We start from the raw sequence: 22,839 nt of genomic DNA, 5'->3' as shown, positions 1-22,839 counted from the left end.
TTTTTTGTACTTTATGCTAAATAAATAAACCAAACCAAACCAAACCTCTGGGCTCGGTGGTAATGCTGTTGTAATGACATTGTCCTCGTGTGGGCCAATATGAGGACGTTCTGGTTGGCTGTGTCCTTACCTGGTGGTCGATGTGGACCAATAGGAGGACGTTCTGGTAGCTGTGTCCGTCGTTGATCTGCAGCACCAGGGAGTCGTCGTCGGGACCGTCCGATCCGTCGTGGACGTAGCGGACCCTCCCCCCGGACAGATCCTCCAGCTTGAACTGGTCCAGGTGGAAACGGTTCATTAGAGTCATGTGACCGATGGTTTTCCGCATGTCGGTCCTACGGTATGTCGGTCCTACGGTATGTCCTACGGTATGTCGGTCCTACGGTATGTCCTACGGTATGTCCTACGGTATGTCCTACGGTATGTCCTACGGTATGTCGGTCCTACGGTATGTCCTACGGTATGTCGGTCCTACGGTATGTCCTACGCTATGTCCTACGGTATGTCGGTCCTACGGTATGTCCTACGGTATGTCGGTCCTACGGTATGTCCTACGGTATGTCCTACGGTATGTCGGTTCTACGGTATGTCCTACGGTATGTCGGTTCTACGGTATGTCCTACGGTATGTCGGTCCTACGGTATGTCGGTCCTACGGTATGTCGGTCCTACGGTATGTCCTACGGTATGTCCTACGGTATGTCGGTCCTACGGTATGTCCTACGGTATGTCGGTCCTACGGTATGTCCTACGGTATGTCCTACGGTATGTCCTACGGTATGTCGGTCCTACGGTATGTCCTACGGTATGTCCTACGGTATGTCGGTCCTACGGTATGTCGGTCCTACGGTATGTCCTACGGTATGTCCTACGGTATGTCCTACGGTATGTCGGTCCTACGGTATGTCCTACGGTATGTCCTACGGTATGTCCTACGGTATGTCGGTCCTACGGTATGTCCTACGGTATGTCCTACGGTATGTCGGTCCTACGGTATGTCCTACGGTATGTCCTACGGTATGTCGGTCCTACGGTATGTCCTACGGTATGTCGGTCCTACGGTATGTCCTACGGTATGTCCTACGGTATGTCGGTCCTACGGTATGTCCTACGGTATGTCCTACGGTATGTCGGTCCTACGGTATGTCCTACGGTATGTCCTACGGTATGTCGGTCCTACGGCATGTTGGATAAGCGTGCGCTGCACCCCACATTGTTATCGTTAGCGCAACCTGGAATTAATTGGAATTTAACCACTTCAACTGGAAGGACCACTTCACCACTTTTCAACCTATCTTCATATACTAGGTCCTCACTAATAATCATAATCATTGACACTGTCTGTGTCTCATAGGAGGGCTCTGGGCAGTTCAGAAACCGTCTTCCAGTGACATCATCGATGGGGAATACAAGCTAATAGAAACTGCAGGCTTTCTAGTCCTGAAAAGTTGCAATGCGAAAATGGAAGCCATCGTTCTCACAATAATGAAAATCTAAACATTTTTGTAAAAACATCTTAAAAAAAATGAAATCTGCCTAATGATGATGTCACTGGAAGACGGTTTCTAAACTTCCCCACAGCCCTCCTATGAGACACAGACTGAGTAGAAAAGAATCGTGCCATTTTATCATGATTATTAGTGAGGACCTATTCTATGAAGATAGGTTGAAAAGTGGTGAACTGGTCCTTTAAGCTCGGAAAAACTAAACACTAAAACTAATAAAAAAAACTAGCAAGCCCGCTCTAACGTAAACTAACCGAATTTCAAAAAGTAAAAAAATAATAATAATAACCCCAATCCAAACCTGGTTCAGGCCGACGGCGCTGGTCCTCCGAGCCGGATCACGGGTCAGCTGGCCGTGCCGCGGCGGCTCCACCACCATGAGGAGGACGTCGGACGGGTTGTCGGAGTCCTCCACCTGCAGCACCGACCGGGTGATGGTGGCCGAGGAGCCACGCCCACCCTCCAGACGCAGCGGAGCCAGCGTCACCACTCTGGGGGGCTGGGGGAGAGGGGGGTGGGGAGGGGGTGAACGCCGTTTGCATAACTCTGTTAGGCTCTGGCGCCCCTTAACCCATTCTGACCTGAGATCAGATTCATACGAGGTTTCCACGGGACACACACTGGTCTGATTAACCCATTCTGACCCGAGATCAGATTCAAAAAATGTCAGTCGTTCTTCGATTTTTCAAAAATAGCAGACCTACAAGCTCGTAGCGCGCCACTCGGTGGCGCGCTATGAGCTTGTAGGTCTGCTATTTTTCAATAGCTAAAGCATAACATGATGCTAACACCAACATGGGTTCCCGTTCAGAATGGGTTAAAAATCACACTTGTGTGAAGTGATAGAGTGACAGATGAGGTCATTCATTGGGTTTGGTGCCAATCTGCAGTCAGAGCACGACCGCAGACCAGAGGAGCTTTCACTCTTCACAGACGCACGCACGCACACGCACGCACGCACGCGCACGCACGCACGGACGCACGAGGTGTTCAGGGCTGTCAGTGGGGACGGAGCCCTCAGGCCTAAATACACACACAGCAACAACAAGACTTCCACAAAAAAAACTTCCAAAATCATCTAATCCGTTTTTTTTATTTATTTTATTTTTTTAGCTTGTTTTGTTTTTCCCCCTAGACTCTCCAACGGTGGAGGATTATTGCGAACGCAATGAGCACTTACTATGAGACCTAGTAGATCATGTCTGTGTGTCTGTCCCGCTATACGTCCAAATATGGAGTGTGTTGTATCAGCAATCACTCAGCTCCATATATGGGCACAAAAGGGGCCAGCGGGACAGACACACAGACAGACAGACAGACATGATCTGCAGGGTCTCAGCTGCGTTCGTTTCCCGCCTTTGCGCGTCTTACTGGTACTGTAGGATAGGTTAGATAAAGGATTATACTGTGGGATAGGTTATATAAAGGATTATACTGTGGGATAGGTTATATACAGGATTACACTGTGGGTCTGGAGTCAACACCAGATAAAATAAGTAATTTTCTTTCTTTCTTTTTTTTTAAATCTAAATTTTTATCCCACGATTTTGTAACCCAGTTTTTCTTTTTCACCCAGTGCCAATTATCTAAGTAATCCTGGGCGCTACACTTCCTCTGCCAGGGGGGGGGGGGGCAGCGGACTGACCTCATGCCTCCTTCTATGCATGAGGAGTCCAAGCTGCTCCTTTTCACCTGACAGAGGGGAATTTCCCCGGCCGGACGTAGCGCGTGGAAGGGACACGTTATTCCGACCAGTTCCTTTCCCCTCCATCAGGCGCCCCGGCTGGCCAGGGGGAGGTAGTTTTAGAGACCAGGATTACTGCATGTTTTTGTGAGGGTACCTACCCTAGGGGACACGGGGAGAACATGTGAGGGTACTATCTACCCTAGGGGACACGGGTAGAACATGTGAGGGTACCTACCCTAGGGGACACGGGGAGAACATGTGAGGGTATACCTACCCTAGGGGACACGGGGAGAACATGTGAGGGTACCTACCCTAGGGGACACGAGGAGAACATGTGAGGGTACCTACCCTAGGGGACACGGGGAGAACATGTGAGGGTACCTACCCTAGGGGACACGGGGAGAACATGTGAGGGTATACCTACCCTAGGGGACACAGGGAGAACATGTGAGGGTACCTACCCTAGGGGACACGGGGGAGAACATGTGAGGGTACCTACCCTAGGGGACACAGGGAGAACATGTGAGGGTACCTACCCTAGGGGACACGGGGAGAACATGTGAGGGTACCTACCCTAGGGGACACGGGGAGAACATGTGAGGGTACCTACCCTAGGGGACACGGGGAGAACATGTGAGGGTACCTACCCTAGGGGACACGGGGAGAACATGTGAGGGTACCTACCCTAGGGGACACAGGGAGAACATGTGAGGGTACCTACCCTAGGGGACACGGGGAGAACATGTGAGGGTACCTACCCTAGGGGACACGGGGAGAACATGTGAGGGTACCTACCCTAGGGGACACAGGGAGAACATGTGAGGGTACCTGCCCTAGGGGACACGGGGAGAACATGTGAGGGTACCTACCCTAGGGGACACGGGGAGAACATGCAAACTCCACACAGAAAGGCCCTATTGCCAACCCTGCCTTCGGGTATGGGCACTGATGGAGGAGGGAACACGCCACCAGCGCCCACAGCGTCCCCAGCGGGAATCGAACCCAGGACCTTCTAGCTGTGAGGCGACAGCACTACCAACTGTGCCACCGTGCCCCTTTCTTTCTTTTTTTATTATGAATATTATTCTCTGGTATGGGTATTCGGTAGCGGTAGCTATCCGGGTCGGATGGGGAACAGTTCCAGAACCACAGGAACGCACCCGGTGGTGCCGGCCCGATTCCGGCGAGCCGCCCCGCGTCCGAAACGGTTGAGAAATGACAGAGTGACCGTGTGGGGGTCCCTCTACTGTACTGTACTGTACTGTACTGTACTGTACTGTACCGTACTGTCACTGTACTGTACTGGCACACCCGAAATCACCATATATATATATTGATTGATTGATTGATTGAAATATTTATTAACAGTTTGTAGAATTACAGTAACATTTCAAGCACAAACTCAATACAGAGACTGTTAACTGTGAGTGGACGACCCAATTAAGCGTAAACACTTGTTTACAACAGGGTCCACATTGTTCAATTCATCAAAACATTTAGAGACGTACAAATAGACACTTCTATGTAGTTAAAGAACAGAACAGGAATTCATCATATAGGAAGCAAAAAGGGAAAAGATACATATACAGTGAGGGGAAAGGGGCGGTGGGGGGGGGGATTCAGATTTTACAGAGGCCAGTTTTGAATTGCAGCCGTCCGTAGGTGCCCTTTGAGAGCGGTTTTGAAGGAGTCAAGGGATTCACATGTCTTAATGACTGTTGGTAGGGCGTTCCACATTTTGGTGGCATAGGAGCGAAAATAATTTAGTCCCTTGTTTGTGCCGAATCTGGGTTGTACATGGTTTGTTGCACTCCCTCTGGTGTTGTGGGTGTGGACTTCGTTTACATTAAGGAAGTATTTAGACAGGTACATGGGTATCTTAGTGAAGTATTTAGACAGGTACATGGGTATCTTAGTGAAGTATTTAGACAGGTACATGGGTATCTTAGTGAAGTATTTAGACAGGTACATGGGTATCTTAGTGAAGTATTTAGACAGGTACATGGGTATCTTAGTGAAGTATTTAGACAGGTACATGGGTATCTTGGTGGTGTATCGAATCTTGTGGACCAGACCCATTGCAAGATGCTGTACTCTGTCGTCGACCCTAAGCCATCCCAGCCTGTCAAAGTGGGCAGGGGTGAGGTGGGTTCGGGGGGGTGAGGCCAAGAAGGAGCCTGACCAGTTTGTTTCGGGAGGTCTGGAGCCTTGTTTTAAGGGTCAATATGTGCGTGTGTGTTACGTTACCTGCATGGACACCACCTGGACATGAACGCTTTGAGGCTGAGAGAAGAGCTGAGGGTCGGCCGCTCGCACGCTGAACTGGTCACTTCTGGAAGAACAGCACACACACGCAAACATGCACGCACGCACACACGCAAACATGCACACACACACACGCACGCACATTTTAAAAGTTAAAGAAAGCAAGAAACAACAATGATAGAAATAAAGACGGGTTACATAAAGATTGTCTGAAACAATGCAGACGGGGAGAAGAGCTTCTCCTCTCCTCCCCGGGGGACCCCTAGGGACCCCCAGGGGGGACCCCTAGGGACCCCCGTCTGCATGCCGGGGGACAGAAACGCCACATTAACCCATTCTGACCTGAGTTCAGATTCTAAAAATGTTCTTCTACATCCTGACAGTTTTCTGAAAAGGCTATGTTTCTATGTCGGTCGTTCTTCGATTTAAAAAAAAATAGCAGATCTACAAGCTCGTAGCGCGCCACCGAGTGGCGCGCTACGAGCTTGTAGATCTGCTATTTTTTCAATAGCTAAAGCATAACATAATGCGAACACCAAAATGGGTTTTAAAGAGACAAAGGGCACATTAACACTGTCATTTCCCAACAGAACAGAATAGTAGCAAAAGTCACTCTATGCTCGGCCTCTAAAATATTTAAAAAAAATTATATATGAATATTTACTTGAATTCATTGTGGAGGAGCACTTTTTTAACGAGCTTAAGAGAAAAGAGGAAGACTTTTGATTCTGATCTGTGTGTGTGTGTGTGTGTGTGTGTGTGTGTGTGTGTGTGTGTGCGTGCGTGCGTGCGTGCGTGTGTGTGTGTGCGTGCGTGGGTTTCCTTATAAAAATCTTCCTGCATTTGAATAAAAAAACAGACCTTTTTATAAATTGCTAAATAAATAATTGCTCTGCAAAGTTTTTTTTTTTTGCTGCAAGTTTTCAGTTAGTGGCAGTGATGGAAAAAGTAGGCTACTCAGAACTTTGTCTTACTATTTGTATATTAATTACTATTTGTATATTATCTTTGGTGAGAACCACGTACATATAAGCCCTCCCTGGGTTTCTTTTCTCACCTGCACACACTTCTCTTTTATTGAGGTTACCTTTTTTGTACTGTTTTTATTGTGCGAATAAAGTAAAGTAAACTAAACTAAACCTAGTGTAATGATGTATTTTCTCCAGCAGAGTGCACCGAAGTGTCTGTGTGTCTCTGACTGTGTGTGTAGATTAGCAGAGAGAGAGAGAGAGCACTGCTTTACTCCGTGCCGACAGAAAACAGCCACAACACGTTAAAAGTTACACTTCGTTTGTTGTACTTACTAGAAAAGAAGGACGAGCAGCCACGCTTATCCATGAAATTTGCACTAATACTGTTATTAATGACGCTAGCAGCTGCAGCCTCTGTCTGCTAGCTGCTGTGCTAAGCTAACTAGCTAATCCAAACGCCAACCAAAACAAACTCTTGACCAGGGTTGCCACATTTTTTGAATGTGAGAGAAACAAGCAACCAGGTCTATAAAAATGTTAATAGGCCAGATCAAAGTCAGAAAATTAGTCTAACATAAGCAACTATATATAGGGCTGACTGTCAAACTTTGTTTGGCCAATGTTGTTTTACATTTACTACCAATATTTTAAAGCACCTTTACAGATAAACAAGTCCATATAATGATTATAATGATCAGACTTGGCAATATATTATATATAATTACACTCTGAGAGCATACAAATGGAACCAAAATAGACCCTGGTTTTCAGAGTTAAATTAACACTGATGATAGTGCACTCCCAGAGAATGGTATCAAATGGGGGTCTGTGGCCTAATGGGGGTCTGTGGCCTAATCCATACTATAGGCTACTAGTGTGTAAACTGTGTTGTATATGCTATAGGCCCGCTGCTACAGTATTTATTTACTCTTTGAGTGAGAAGTAAAAAAACATAAGCCTTGAAAAGTCATTGGTTTAAGAAAGCAGTGCTGTCTGTGTCTGTACTTTGCACTTTTGCATAATCATATCGGTGCAAAATCTTTGCACAATCCTCACAGAAAAGGCGTGTTTTTATTCCAGTTTTTTTTTAAATCACTATATCGGTTGCATATTATCGGTTATCGGTGATTGTTACCCTCTGTCGTGTCGGTTATCGTATCGGTCACAAAATTCTCTAGTCTTAACGAAGCCCTTTTTCCAATTTAACGAATTATAAATTAATAATGAATTTATTAGTGAATTAAAAATGTGAAAACGCACCCAGGGCGCAGAAACATAGGGTTTAACCCTGTGAGAACCACTGACATAGAAACACAGGGTTTTAACCCTGTGAGAACCACTGACATAGAAACATAGGGTTTTAACCCTGTGAGAATCACTGACATAGAAACACAGGGTTTTAACCCTGTGAGAACCACTGACATAGAAACATAGGGTTTTCCAGAAAACTATCAGGATTCAGAAGGCATTTTGTAGAATGGTCCTCAGGTCTAAATGTGTTAACCCATTCTGACCTGAGATCAGATTCTATAAATGTCTTCTACATCCTGACAGTTTTCCATTCTGACCTGAGATCAGATTCTAAAAATGTCTTCTATACATCCTGACAGTTTTCCATTCTGACCTGAGATCAGATTCTAAAAATGTCTTCTATACATCCCGACAGTTTACCATTCTGACCTGAGATCAGATTCTAAAAATGTCTTCTATACATCCTGACAGTTTTCCATTCTGTCCTGAGATCAGATTCTATAAATGTGTTCTATACATCCTGACAGTTTACCTTTCTGACCTGAGATCAGATTCTAAAAATGTCTTCTACATCCTGACAGTTTTCCATTCTGACCTGAGATCAGATTCTAAAAATGTCTTCTATACATCCCGACAGTTTTCCAATCTGACCTGAGATCAGATTCTAAAAATGTCTTCTATACATCCCGACAGTTTACCATTCTGACCTGAGATCAGATTCTAAAAATGTCTTCTATACATCCTGACAGTTTTCCATTCTGTCCTGAGATCAGATTCTATAAATGTGTTCTATACATCCTGACAGTTTACCTTTCTGACCTGAGATCAGATTCTAAAAATGTCTTCTACATCCTGACAGTTTTCCATTCTGACCTGAGATCAGATTCTAAAAATGTCTTCTATACATCCCGACAGTTTTCCAATCTGACCTGAGATCAGATTCTAAAAATGTCTTCTATACATCCCGACAGTTTACCATTCTGACCTGAGATCAGATTCTAAAAATGTCTTCTATACATCCTGACAGTTTTCCATTCTGTCCTGAGATCAGATTCTATAAATGTCTTCTATACATCCTGACAGTTTACCTTTCTGACCTGAGATCAGATTCTAAAAATGTCTTCTACATCCTGACAGTTTTCCATTCTGACCTGAGATCAGATTCTAAAAATGTCTTCTATACATCCCGACAGTTTTCCATTCTGACCTGAGATCAGATTCTAAAAATGTCTTCTATACATCCTGACAGTTTTCCATTCTGACCTGAGATCAGATTCTATAAATGTCTTCTATACATCCTGACAGTTTTCCATTCTGACCCGAGATCAGATTCTAGAAATGTCTTCTATACATCCCGACAGTTTTCCATTCTGACCTGAGATCAGATTCTAAAAATGTCTTCTACATCCTGACAGTTTTCCATTCTGACCTGAGATCAGATTCTAAAAATGTCTTCTATACATCCCGACAGTTTTCCATTCTGACCTGAGATCAGATTCTAAAAAATGTCGCTCTTCGATTTTTTCAAAAATAGCAGACCTACAAGCTCGTAGCGCGCCACTCGGTGGCGCACTATGAGCTTGTAGATCTGCTATTTTTCAATAGCTAAAGCACGCCATGATGCTCACACCAATCACCAATCAGCCTCACCTGGCTTTGCCCTTGAGGTGTCTGTAGAGGACTCGACCGCTCCTCAACTCCTCCCACGAGAAGGTGTCATCGGCGGCCAGCTCCTTCTCTCCTCCCCCTCCTCCTCCTCCTCCTCCTCCTCCTCCTCCTCCTCCTCCCCCTTCCCCCGCGAGGCGCCGCACCAGGAGGCGTCCGTTTCGGGGAGCCTCCACCAGCTGCACCGTCAGGCGCTCGGGGGGGCTGTCGGGGTCCGTCAGCGTCAGGACGGCGCGCAGCGCGGCCGAGGGGGAGAGCGAGGGGTCGCCGCCCCCTAGCGGGACCAGGAGAGAGCCGTTGACCAGCAGCACTGGAGGCTGGACGTTCACTGAGGACGGAGAGAAAGGAACAGGGTTTGAGGAGCTTATAGCATCGCACCAGAGGGGTGTTCTGCGCCAGGAGGAGCATGCAGTGGTGTCCCCTTCGTCTGTGCCAGGCTAGCCTCGATACCCAGGCTTTCATTTCGTCTGCGCGAAAAATGAAAGCCTGGAGGAACGCATTGGCTGCCTCGGTCTAGAAGTGGGAGTCAACGCTTCCGGGTGGGTGTCGCTCCAAATTATGTGCTTCACTAGGTGGGAGAGGAGTGGCCAGGGCTGACGGACAGATCGGTGGGATCCAATCAGGGCGTGCGCAAATCTCTGCCGCGCCCCGCCCCTATAGACCAGAAACTTAACACGTTAGCTCAGGCTAGTACCAGGCTGACTTCTATAGGTTTGGAAAGGTACCTTTCATGTGAAAGGTACCTCTGGAAGCCACACCTCTGATGGGTGGGGTTTAGTCTTAAAGGGGGAGTGTCCCGGCCCGAGATTAACATTGCTGATAAGGTACATCACGTGGTCTGAATGAAAACAGTTTCAAACGACACGTGACTATATCTCAGGCTCTGACGTGACCTAGCATCTAGCCGAGCTGAGTGGCTAGCGCACTATAAGGCTAGTGGTTTTGAGGTAACCTTTTGCGTCATACTAGGTGAAAATATCATTAAAAAATTATTTTATTGCTTTTATTTATTCCTTACAATGACATTGAGTTGACGTGTACGTTTTAGGGTAAACTGTTACATAATCGCAATTTTGCTTGACTAGTCCGTCTGAGCCCCCTCTCAGGCTCTCACCGCCGGGGCAGTGGGGGCACAGCGCCTCGACTTCTGTTCGTGCAGGCTGCACAAGCACACACGGGGGACGCCTCTCTCTCTCTCTCTCTCTCTCTCTCTCACACACACACACCGCGTCTCGCCGTCTTGCAGTTGCAATGGATGACGGATAGAGCCGATGCTCTTCTTGGTAAATAATAAACACAACTCTTCGCGTTCACAACAGCTATACACACAGGCTAAAACATACCGATAGAATCAACTTGGTGTGTTTGTGTGTGTGAGAGAGAGAGAGAGAGAGAGACCGCCCCTATATCGGTGTGTGTGTGTGTGTGTGTGAGAGAGAGAGAGAGAGAGAGAGAGAGAGAGAGAGAGAGAGAGAGAGAGTGTGTGTGTGTGTGTGTGTGTGTGTGTGTGTGTGTGTGTGTGTGTGTGTGTGTGTGTGTGTGTGTGTGTGTGTGTGTGTGTGTGAGAGAGAGAGAGAGAGAGAGAGGTGGAGAGGCCGGCGCAGTTTTGCTAGAGTAGTCACAGCCTGGCAGTGGTAACGTTACGTGAAGCTCCAGGGCTCCGTGAGCCCTGTTCAGCACTTAGCCGGCTGAGGGCGTGTCAGCGGGGGGCCGGGGGGAGACAGATAGACAAGATGGGTACGATGGAACCCGTCGCGCGGAATTGCGATTATGCAACAGTTTTCCCTAAAACTTAGACGTCAACTCGGTGTCATTCTGGCGAGGATTTTGGAAAAAAATAATAATTTTTTCCACCAAACTTTTACCCAGCTATGAAGCTAAAAGTGACCTCAAAACCACTAGCATGAGTTGATAGCCACCAGGAACGCTAACTCGCAGAGCCCAGAGCCGCTCTGACATTTAGACCAGATACAAGATCAATTTCATTGGTCAAATTGAGCTGGCACTTACGTACGTCACAATCTAGATCAGGGATATTCAATTGGCGGCCCGCGGGCCACATGTGGCCCGCGGAGCGCCTCCTTGTGGCCCCTGGAAGAATTTTGAAAAAAATTCTTTTTTTTTTTGAGAATAATAATAGGGCTAATAAAAGTTACAGGTATGGTGTGTGCGATATTAAATGTGAGATTACCATAATGACAGTAATCATTAAAGGACCACTTTTCAACCTATCTTCATATAATAGGTCCTCACTAATAATCATGATAAAATGACACGTTTTTTTCTACTCGGTCTGTGTCACATAGGAGGGCTGTGGGCAGTTCAGAAACCCACAGTGACATCAATGGAGAATCCAAGCTAATAGAAACTGCAGGCTTTCTAGTCCTGAAAAGTTGCGAAAATGGAAGCCATCATTCTCACAATAATAAACCCTGTTAGGGTCCATTTGGTTCCATTTGTACACTCTCAGAGTTACAGACCCATAAGGGTCCATTTGATTCCAAACCATTTCCCTGGGGACCCCCTGGAACTGCCTCAAGGACCCTGGGGGTCCCCGAACCCCACTTTGGAATCACTGCTCTATGTAATGTTTGTGTGTGTGTGTGTCCGTCCAGCTGATGGTCGTTAATGTCAAAGCAATGCTGTTTATGCACTGTCAAATAGGTCTAGGCCTACATCTATTCTAAGGTGGCATATACCTGTATAGACCTATTACCTTGCTCATTACTGTGCGGAAATATACATAAATCTTCGTGTTTGAGCACAAAAAGCATTTTGAGAACCCACAAATTTCCGCGCTTCGCGCGCACACTGTGCGGCCCCCCACACACAATCATTCTACAGTTGTGGCCCCCGGCCTAATCTAATTGAATACCCCTGATCTAGATGCTAGCGTTAATAGCCTTAATAGCTTCCCGAGAGGCGTGTCAGTCCCGCTTTAAGGGGATATTCTGCGCTAAGTCGTGCCACCTTTTGCACAGATGTATAGCCCCGTAGTAACCCGTCACACGTCCTGGTGTTGGGGGGGTTGCCGTGGTGACCGTGTCTCTTACCGTCACACGTCCTGGTGTTGGGGTTGCCGTAGTAACCGTGTCCACAGTCGGGGGTGCAGTAGCCCTCCATCAGGAAGGTGGTCTGGCGGCAGACGGTGCATCGGCCAATGGCCTCGCAGCGAGCACAGTCCGGGGAGCACGCTGTGGAGAACGTTAGAGGGGCTGAGATCACCTACGAAAAGGGCACTTTTGAACAAAAGAATATCGAAAATAAGCTGATCTACAAAGCACACAACGCATTGCGCTGCGATGCGTTGGGTTGGTTACCTGTACAGGTGTAGGGGGAGGTGTGTTACCTGTACAGGTGTAGGGGGAGGTGTGTGTTACCTGTACAGGTGTAGGAGGAGGTGTGGTTACCTGTACAGGTGTAGGAGGAGGTGTGTTACCTGTACAGGTGTAGGAGGAGGTGTGTTACCTGTACAGGTGTAGGAGGAGGTGTGTTACCTGTACAGGTGTAGGGGGAGGTGTGTTACCTGTACAGGTGTAGGAGGAGGTGTAGTTACCTGTACAGGTGTAGGAGGAGGTGTGTTTACCTGTACAGGTGTAGGAGGAGGTGTGTTACCTGTACAGGTGTAGGAGGAGGTGTGTTACCTGTACAGGTGTAGGAGGAGGTGTCGTTACCTGTACAGGTGTAGGAGGAGGTGTGTTTACCTGTACAGGTGTAGGAGGAGGTGTGTTACCTGTACAGGTGTAGGAGGAGGTGTGTTACCTGTACAGGTGTAGGAGGAGGTGTGTTACCTGTACAGGTGTAGGAGGAGGTGTGTTACCTGTACAGGTGTAGGAGGAGGTGTGGTTACCTGTACAGGTGTAGGAGGAGGTGTGTTTACCTGTACAGGTGTAGGAGGAGGTGTGTTTACCTGTACAGGTGTAGGAGGAGGTGTCCATGAAGTGGTTCCGGCCACATTCCAGCACACACTGGCCGTGCAGCGTGGCGTAGGGTGGCTGGCAGCGCCCGCACTGCCCGGGCCCGGCGCACTCCGCACAGTGGGCATCACAGCCTGGGGGGGGGGGGGGGGGGGGGGGGGGGGAAGGGGTACGCAAACGGTTTACTTCTACTACGTCCACATTTTAACCCATTCTGACCTGAGATCAGATTCATACGAGGTTTCCACTGGACACACACTGGTCTGATTAGCACATTCTGACCTGAGATCAGATTCTAAAAATGTCAGTCGTTCTTTCGATTTTTCAAAAATAGCAGACCTACAAGCTCGTAGCGCGCCACTCGGTGGCGCGCTATGAGCTTGTAGATCTGCTATTTTTCAATGGCTAAAGCATAACATGATGCCAACACCAAAATGGGTGCCCGGTCTGAATGGGTTAAACGATCCCTGTTAGGCTCCTCCCCCAGAGTCAGCGTGGAAGTGTCCTTGAGCAAGACTCTGAACCCCTGATTGCTCCTGATGTGCAGGTTGGTGCCTTGCATGGTTTCCTCCGCCATCGGTGGGTGTATGCATGTGTGTGTGTGTGTGTGAATGGGTGAATGTAATGCACAGCCTATGTAAAGGTGTGTGGATGTGTGTGTGTGTGTGTGTGTGTGTGTGTGTGTGAATGGGTGAATGTAATGCACAGTCTATGTAAAGGTGTGTGTGTGTGTGTGTGTGTGTGTGTGTGTGTGTGTGTGTGTGTGTGTGTGTGTGTGTGTGTGTGTGTGTGTGTGCGTGCATGCGTGTGTGGTACTGACTGAGGCATAGGCCCAGGTCCAGGTAGGACCCAGGGGAACAGGTCTGGGTACAGACTGTGTGTGTGTTGTGTGTGTGTGTGCAGACTGTGTGTGTGTGTGTGTGTGTGTGTGTGGTACTGACTGAAGCATAGGCCCATCTCCAGGTAGGACCCAGGGGAACAGGTCTGGGTGCAGACTGTGTGTGTGTGTGTGTGTGTGTGTGTGTGTGTGTGTGTGTGTGTGTGTGTGTGTGTGGTACTGACTGAAGCATAGGCCCATCTCCAGGTAGGACCCAGGGGAACAGGTCTGGGTGCAGACTGTGTGTGTGTGTGTGTGTGTGTGTGTGTGTGTGTGTGTGTGTGTGTGTGTGTGTGTGTGGTACTGACTGAAGCATAGGCCCATCTCCAGGTAGGACCCAGGGGAACAGGTCTGGGTGCAGACTGTGTGTGTGTGTGTGTGTGTGTGTGTGTGTGTGTGTGTGTGTGTGGTACTGACTGAAGCATCGGTCCAGGTCCAGGTAGGACCCAGGGGAGCAGGTCTGGGTGCAGACTCCATCCTGTAGAACCAGACCCTCCATGCACTGCAGACAGTCAGTGTGCCGAGGTCCCCGGCACGCGTTACAGCTCCAATCACACTCTGAATGAATGGAGACACAGTTACAGGTCCAATCACACTCTGAATGAATGGAGACACAGTTACAGCTCCAATCACACTCTGAATGAATGGAGACACAGTTACAGCTCCAATCACACTCTGAATGAATGGAGACACAGTTACAGCTCCAATCACACTCTGAATGAATGGAGACACAGTTACAGCTCCAATCACACTCTGAATGAATGGAGACACAGTTACAGGTCCAATCACACTCTGAATGAATGGAGACACAGTTACAGCTCCAATCACACTCTGAATGAATGGAGACACAGTTACAGTTCCAATCACACTCTGAATGAATGGAGACACAGTTACAGGTCCAATCACACTCTGAATGAATGGAGACACAGTTACAGCTCCAATCACACTATGAATGAATGGAGACACAGTTACAGCTCCAATCACACTCTGAATGAATGGAGACACAGTTACAGCTCCAATCACACTCTGAATGGATGGAGACACAGTTACAGCTCCAATCACACTCTGAATGAATGGAGACACAGTTACAGGTCCAATCACACTCTGAATGGATGGAGACACAGTTACAGCTCCAATCACACTCTGAATGGAGACACAGTTACAGCTCCAATCACACTCTGAATGGAGACACAGTTACAGGTCCAATCACACTCTGAATGAATGGAGACACAGTTACAGGTCCAATCACACTCTGAATGAATGGAGACACAGTTACAGGTCCAATCACACTCTGAATGAATGGAGACACAGTTACAGCTCCAATCACACTCTGAATGAATGGAGACACAGTTACAGCTCCAATCACACTCTGAATGAATGGAGACACAGTTACAGGTCCAATCACACTCTGAATGAATGGAGACACAGTTACAGGTCCAATCACACTCTGAATGAATGGAGACACAGTTACAGGTCCAATCACACTCTGAATGAATGGAGACACAGTTACAGCTCCAATCACACTCTGAATGAATGGAGACACAGTTACAGGTCCAATCACACTCTGAATGAATGGAGACACAGTTACAGCTCCAATCACACTCTGAATGAATGGAGACACAGTTACAGGTCCAATTACACTCTGAATGGATGGAGACACAGTTACAGGTCCAATCACACTCTGAATGAATGGAGACACAGTTACAGCTCCAATCACACTCTGAATGGAGACACAGTTACAGGTCCAATCACACTCTGAATGAATGGAGACACAGTTACAGCTCCAATCACACTCTGAATGAATGGAGACACAGTTACAGCTCCAATCACACTCTGAATGGAGACACAGTTACAGCTCCAATCACACTCTGAATGGAGACACAGTTACAGGTCCAATCACACTCTGAATGAATGGAGACACAGTTACAGGTCCAATCACACTCTGAATGAATGGAGACACAGTTACAGCTCCAATCACACTCTGAATGAATGGAGACACAGTTACAGCTCCAATCACACTCTGAATGAATGGAGACACAGTTACAGCTCCAATCACACTCTGAATGAATGGAGACACAGTTACAGGTCCAATCACACTCTGAATGAATGGAGACACAGTTACAGGTCCAATCACACTCTGAATGAATGGAGACACAGTTACAGGTCCAATCACACTCTGAATGAATGGAGACACAGTTACAGCTCCAATCACACTCTGAATGAATGGAGACACAGTTACAGGTCCAATCACACTCTGAATGAATGGAGACACAGTTACAGCTCCAATCACACTCTGAATGAATGGAGACACAGTTACAGCTCCAATCACACTCTGAATGAATGGAGACACAGTTACAGCTCCAATCACACTCTGAATGAATGGAGACACAGTTACACACTCTGAATGAATGGAGACACAGTTACAGGTCCAATCACACTCTGAATGAATGGAGACACAGTTACAGGTCCAATCACACTCTGAATGAATGGAGACACAGTTACAGCTCCAATCACACTCTGAATGAATGGAGACACAGTTACAGCTCCAATCACACTCTGAATGAATGGAGACACAGTTACAGGTCCAATCACATTCTGAATGAATGGAGACACAGTTACAGGTCCAATCACATTCTGAATGAATGGAGACACAGTTACAGCTCCAATCACACTCTGAATGAATGGAGACACAGTTACAGGTCCAATCACATTCTGAATGAATGGAGACACAGTTACAGGTCCAATCACATTCTGAATGAATGGAGACACAGCATGGATGACTAATGAGATAATGAGGTAATAAATGACTAATGAGATAATAATGGCTTCTGTTGTTTTTTGTCTTGGTGCATATTCTCATTTCTCAATGAGTTACATTGGTGTGGTTCAACCTTTTTTTGACAGTTTTGTCCCAAAGAGTAGCAAACTCATGGTGTGGTTTGGGCTTAAAGGACCACTTCACCACTTTTCAACCTATCTTCATATAATAGGTCCTCACTAATAATCATGATAAAATGGCACGATTTTGTTCTACTCAGTCTGTGTCTCATAGGAGGGCTGTGGGCAGTTCTTCCAGTGAGGTGTGTGTTACCTGTGCAGTAGGCATGTGAATCTCGTCTCATCTCACGATTCGATATGCATCTGGATGCACTGCAAGCGATACGATACATTAGAGATACATGGAATCCCCTGGCGATACGATGCGATACGATTCTCCCCCTTCCCGATGCGATAACCATTTAGTTCAAATCAATGCGATACGATGCGATTCACCCCTCTACCGATACGATGCGATTTGATGGCGATTCATCACAATAGAAAGGATTTATATTAAAGCTCTATTAATTTCCCAAAACATGTAAAAATGCATTACATTTAAATTCAAAGCAATTTATTGTTTTACTGTAGGTTAGTATTATAGCTCTGCATCTCAAACAATCCAACTTATAGAATTATGTAAGTAAACAAAGGGTCTGCTCTCTGCTGGTTATTGTGGAATTGTTAGATTACTAATAATCATAGGCTATAGTATAATAATTATATCTCAAAGGTCAATTTGAGGTTTTGAGTATAGAGGGTTCAAGAGATTAAAATGTAATAGCCTATGTAATAGCTCAATTAATGTTACCAACATATAAATAGAAAAGAATAAACTAAACAAAAATGACAGGTCACACTCGTAGTGCTGTCAAACAAGTAGTTTAATCTGCAACACAGTTTAATAATATAATTGCCTATGTATAGTGGGGGTCCCTGCTTGATCTCTCACTCTCAGCTAAGTGGTCCTTGGCTTGACCTAAAAAACATTGAAGACCCTGGCCTGCATGTATTATTAACGTTATAAATACATAGCAGATGTACAAGCTCACAACGCGTCTCATCCACGCCCCGCTGTGAGCTTGTGGATCTGCAATTTTAGGCGTGCGACACCGTCTTGCTGCAGAACATAAATAAGGCTTCTATCCCAGAGAATAGCAGGGGAAAGCTGGACAGTGGAAAGTTGTGGAACGGTTGTAAACGACTTTAAACGCAAGCAGTACACCCAGCTGTGGCGTTGTTGTTGTTGTACACGTGTGTGCAGACTGCAGAAGCTTTCTTTAATTACAAATTGATGATTGCGAGTCGCGACGCATATTCGCGTCGGAGAATCAGCTAGAACAGCTGTGGAGTGTGGATCATTAGCAGCACGCAGCGCTACAGTGAAAAGTCAACTGATCGACGGACAGCTATTTTATAAAGCTAAAGGTTGTGCTTCCTTTGTGCGTGGGGCTCACTTCTGTTCGTCGCGGGTGCTCTTTATAGTCTGTTTGTTGTCTCAACGTGTCTACACTGCACCGTCGTACGGTAGCTTCTGTTCACTGACTGCATGCTCGCAGCGCACAGCCGCACACTGTGCGGAGCTGGCTGCGAGAGACCTTTTTTTTCCTTCCTTTTCTGATGGTACGTTCAATTCGCCTCGGAAACACAGGATAGGGTGAAATTTACCATGAAAAAACAGTGCAACCACGGATTTTACCGGTCCAAGCACTCCGCGAACGATGCATCGAGATTTCTCCCGTCAATTTTACCGACACACAGTGAATGAACCGATTCACTCGCATCGCGCACGTCATAATCGATGTATCGATACGTATCGATTATTTTCCACATGCCTACTGTGCAGGTGTGGGTTACCTGTGCAGGACAGGTGTGTGTTACCTGTGCAGGTGTGTGTTACCTGTGCAGGTGGGTGTTACCTGTGCAGGTGTGTGTTACCTGTGCAGGACAGGTGTGTGTTACCTGTGCAGGTGTGTGTTACCTGTGCAGGTGTGTGTTACCTGTGCAGGACAGGTGTGTGTTACCTGTGCAGGTGTGTGTTACCTGTGCAGGTGTGTGTTACCTGTGCAGGTGTGGGAGGAGGTGTTGAGGTAGTATTGATGAGCACAGGTGTCGTACTGGCACTCAGCGAACAGCAGCACCTTGGCGGGGTCTCGGCAGGACGTGCACGCGCCCGGCACCGTGCACGTCAGACACTGACTGTCACACGCTGGGACACACACACACACACACACACACACACACACACACACACACACACACACACACACACACACACACACACACACACACACACACACACACACACACACACACACACGCATGACAAACACGTGATGCTTTTAACCCATTTAGACCCGAGGGCGATTCTAAAAACTAGACTAAACCCTAAGAACCCTAAGACAGTCCAGGTGACTGAAACCTTTCATTAACACATTCTGACCTGAGATCAGATTCATACGAGGTTTCCACTGGACACACACTGGTCCGATTAACCCATTCTGACCTGAGATCAGATTCTAAAAATGTCAGTCGTTCTTCGATTTTTCAAAAATAGCAGACCTACAAGCTCGTAGCGCGCCACTCGGTGGCGCGCTATGAGCTTGTAGATCTGCTATTTTTCAATAGCTAAAGCATGACATGATGCCAACACCAGAATGGGTTCCCGTTCAGAATGGGTTAAATGAAAAACAATTCAAGAGCTACTCTGGCCTGACTATCCTCCGATAGAGGGTCGTCCTCAGAGCGCTCAGGGTCATTTAATCACCCGGGGTTATTTAATCCATTTAAATCGTAGCGGCCCAATAGCAGCGGAGCACATTTAGCGGACGGACCGGATGTTATCCCGGATGTGGCTGAAGCAGCTAAATGTTAGCCTGGTTAAAAAACCAGACCGAATCAGCCGTTGGCAAAAAAAGAATTGCCTGCCGGCGGATTACGGTCTGGAGAGGCTCAATTGTACGCCCATTTCCTACACCAGAGAAATGGGGCGGCCAATCGGGACATGGTATGCAATATGGGCGGGCTTTGGTACAGTGACTTTCAATGCTTGAGACCTTTGACTGACAGTAGCTCTGACCAATTGTGTCAAAGAGAAAATGTTTCAACCCGCCACCTGGAAATGAAATCCAGCTGAGCCTCCCCAGACTAATATCCCGCGGTCCGTGTGATATTAGTCTGGTTTATTAACCAGGCTAGCTAAATGTAGCCAAAACACTCTAGAGGCGATCGAACAACAACGGGAGGTGTGATTCATTCTAACGCGACTGTAGCGACGGGACAGAATCTTTTACATTTTCGATGAAGTCCCGACCCGGAAAATAACATGGAGACGTTCCCCGGCTGTGGAGCGATGCGATCGGTTTTGATATCAATAATCTCTGTCTTTTTTAAATCAATGTCTGTCTTGGGCGCTGGGCTGGGCTCAGGGTGTTAACCCATTTAGGCCTGAAAAAAATGTTTTCTGAAATACCTCATGTTTTCTGAAATACCTATGTTTTCTGAAATACCTCATGTTTCTAGGCCTATATCACTCAATATTTCATGTCAAGGACCCCCAAAAATGATCTGTAATTGGCCTCCGAGACCCTCATCAGAAAATATGTTGTTCCAGGGACCCCCAGAAGCAAAGATTTGAGTTAAAAAAACGTTTGTTATGAAAAAAAAAAATCCAAATTTGAGGCACATCTTCACGATTTTTCAAAAAATAGCAGACCTACAAGCTCGTAGCGCGCCACTCGGTATGAATGAATCTGATCTCAGGTCAGAATGTGTTAAACATGGCCGCCGTGGGGCCTCTCCTCTCACCTCGACAGACGGCGTTGGCATCGGCGTGGTGCCCCAGGGGGCAGTGGGGGGCGCACAGCCCCGAGGCCAGCAGAACGCTGCGGTGGGGACAGGAGGTGCAGGACAGAGGCCCCTCCCCGCCGCACGACTCACAGGACCAATGGCACGCTGGGGGGGGGGGGGGGGGGACAGGTTAGTTTAACCCTCTAAGACAGTGGTTCCCAAACTTTTTCATGTCAAGGACCCCCAAATCGACATTTATTAGCCCACGGACCCCCATTAGAAAATATATTCCAGAGACCAGTGATTCTCAACCCGTTTCATTTCAATGACCCCCAGTTTGACATGCATATTAGTCTACAGACCCCCATTTAATGGCACTGACCCCAATTAATATTGTAAAATCTAAGTTAATTTAAACGGAGTTATACAGACACAGGGTCCATTTGGTTCCTAAATATCATTTAGCTGGGGACCCCCTGGAACTCCCTGAAGTACCCCTGGGGGTCCCCGGACCCCACTTTGGGAACCACTGCTCTAAGACCCAGCGTTGCTTTTTAGCAACAATTTTATTTTAATTAATTACTAAATTATTTATTTTTTCTGTTTCTTTTTTTCACCTAAACGTCATCAGTGTTGTTCATTGCAATGCCATTGGTCATGATATTTGCATATGAATACCCCCACAGAGGCTGAAATTCACACTAGTAAAAAATTTCTGGACTCTGTGCAATTTTGAACATTTTTTAACCTAGGACTTTTGACCTTTAACCCTAATAAAAGTAAGTAAAATTATTGTCATTAGAATGTCTAGAACATGTTTTATTATTATTTATTGTGAAACCCTAACCCATTGTGAAAAATGTAAATTATTAATGTATTATATTATTATATAATTATTATATAATTATTATACATTTTTCATCAAACTTTATTTTTTTTAATTTTTTTTAACATATTTTTTAGTCTTAGTCCTAGTAGTACAAAGTAGTAGTAAGGTTGAAATCTATTTTTTGCAAGTAGAAATTAATGCGGGTGTTAGAGGGTTAACCCTTTCACACCAAACTTTGATTCTACTGAATGTCTTGTTTTTGACCATGTTGTCTCACCTTTGCAGGCCCCGTGCCAGGTGTAGTGTCGGGGGGGACAGAGGGACACACAGTGGGCCCCCAGCAGAACGCTCCTGGACACCTTGCACCACAGACACACGCTGCCCACGCCGTCTGTCCCCAGGCCTGTCCCCAGGCCTGTCCCCTGGTCTGTCCCCTGGTCTGTCCCCTGGTCTGTCCCCAGGTCCGCTGTGCAGCGCTGACAGTCCTCACTGCATGCTGGACAGGACAGACAGAGAAAGGAGACATGTTTTCTCTCGGCTTGATTACTGCAATGCACTTTTTTCTGGACTGCCTAAGAAAACAACTGACAGATTACAACTTGTCCAAAAATGCAGCAGCCAGAGTTTTAACTAGAACTAAGATGAGAGAACATATTACTCCAGTTTTGGCATCACTGCACTGGCTTCCGGTTGTTTTTAGGATTGATTTTAAAATTATTTTACTTGTCTATAAAGCTCTCAATGGTCTCGCACCTTCCTACCTACATGACTGCCTGCCTAAATATGTCCCAAACCGCCCCCTAAGGTCTTCTACTGCTGGCCCGCTCGCTTTGCCAAAAAAAAAGGCAACTAAAAAATACGGGGAAGCAGCTTTTTGCTTCTACGGGCCGTCGGCATGGAACAAGCTCCCACTGTACCTTCGTCAGGCAGCCTCTGTAGACATTTTTAAAGCTCAGCTCAAGACCCACTTCTACAACATTGCTTTTAATTGATCTTTTATTTTTTATTTTTGTTATTCATGTCCTCACTGTATTACATTACTAATGTTGTTGCCTTGCTTTTCTTTTATTCATTTTTCTGTAAAGCACTTTGAGCTGCATTTCATGTCATGAAAGGTGCTATACAAATAAAGTTTATTATTATTATTATTATGAGGACAGGACAGCTATCTGAACACAGTCCTGTGTTCAGATGCCTGTAGATGGTTGTCACGTTCAACTTCAACTTCAAGCGCACACGCGCGCACACACACACACACACACACACA

At 46.6% G+C, this 22,839-nt stretch overlaps 1 protein-coding gene across 1 annotated transcript in view; it reads right to left on the bottom strand.

The window, feature by feature from the left end:
• The window catches only part of fras1 (Fraser extracellular matrix complex subunit 1), a gene marked incomplete at its 3' end in the record, with an annotated part of 149,103 nt that overhangs the window by 77,868 nt on the left and 48,396 nt on the right, over window positions 1-22,839 (bottom strand). Inside the window, 11 exon segments of the mRNA XM_080755717.1 lie at window positions 131-274; window positions 1,806-2,003; window positions 5,439-5,523; window positions 9,329-9,441; window positions 9,490-9,671; window positions 12,397-12,537; window positions 13,254-13,394; window positions 14,555-14,695; window positions 19,017-19,163; window positions 20,762-20,908; window positions 21,850-22,068. Coding sequence (XP_080611843.1) covers window positions 131-274; window positions 1,806-2,003; window positions 5,439-5,523; window positions 9,329-9,441; window positions 9,490-9,671; window positions 12,397-12,537; window positions 13,254-13,394; window positions 14,555-14,695; window positions 19,017-19,163; window positions 20,762-20,908; window positions 21,850-22,068 — 1,658 coding nt within the window.

This window comes from Protomyctophum bolini (assembly GCF_963924005.1).
Source record: "Protomyctophum bolini genome assembly, chromosome: 22".
NCBI lineage: Eukaryota > Metazoa > Chordata > Actinopteri > Myctophiformes > Myctophidae > Protomyctophum > Protomyctophum bolini.
Note: the sequence above shows the minus strand (reverse complement) of the source record. Positions and strands in the feature narration are given on the sequence as shown.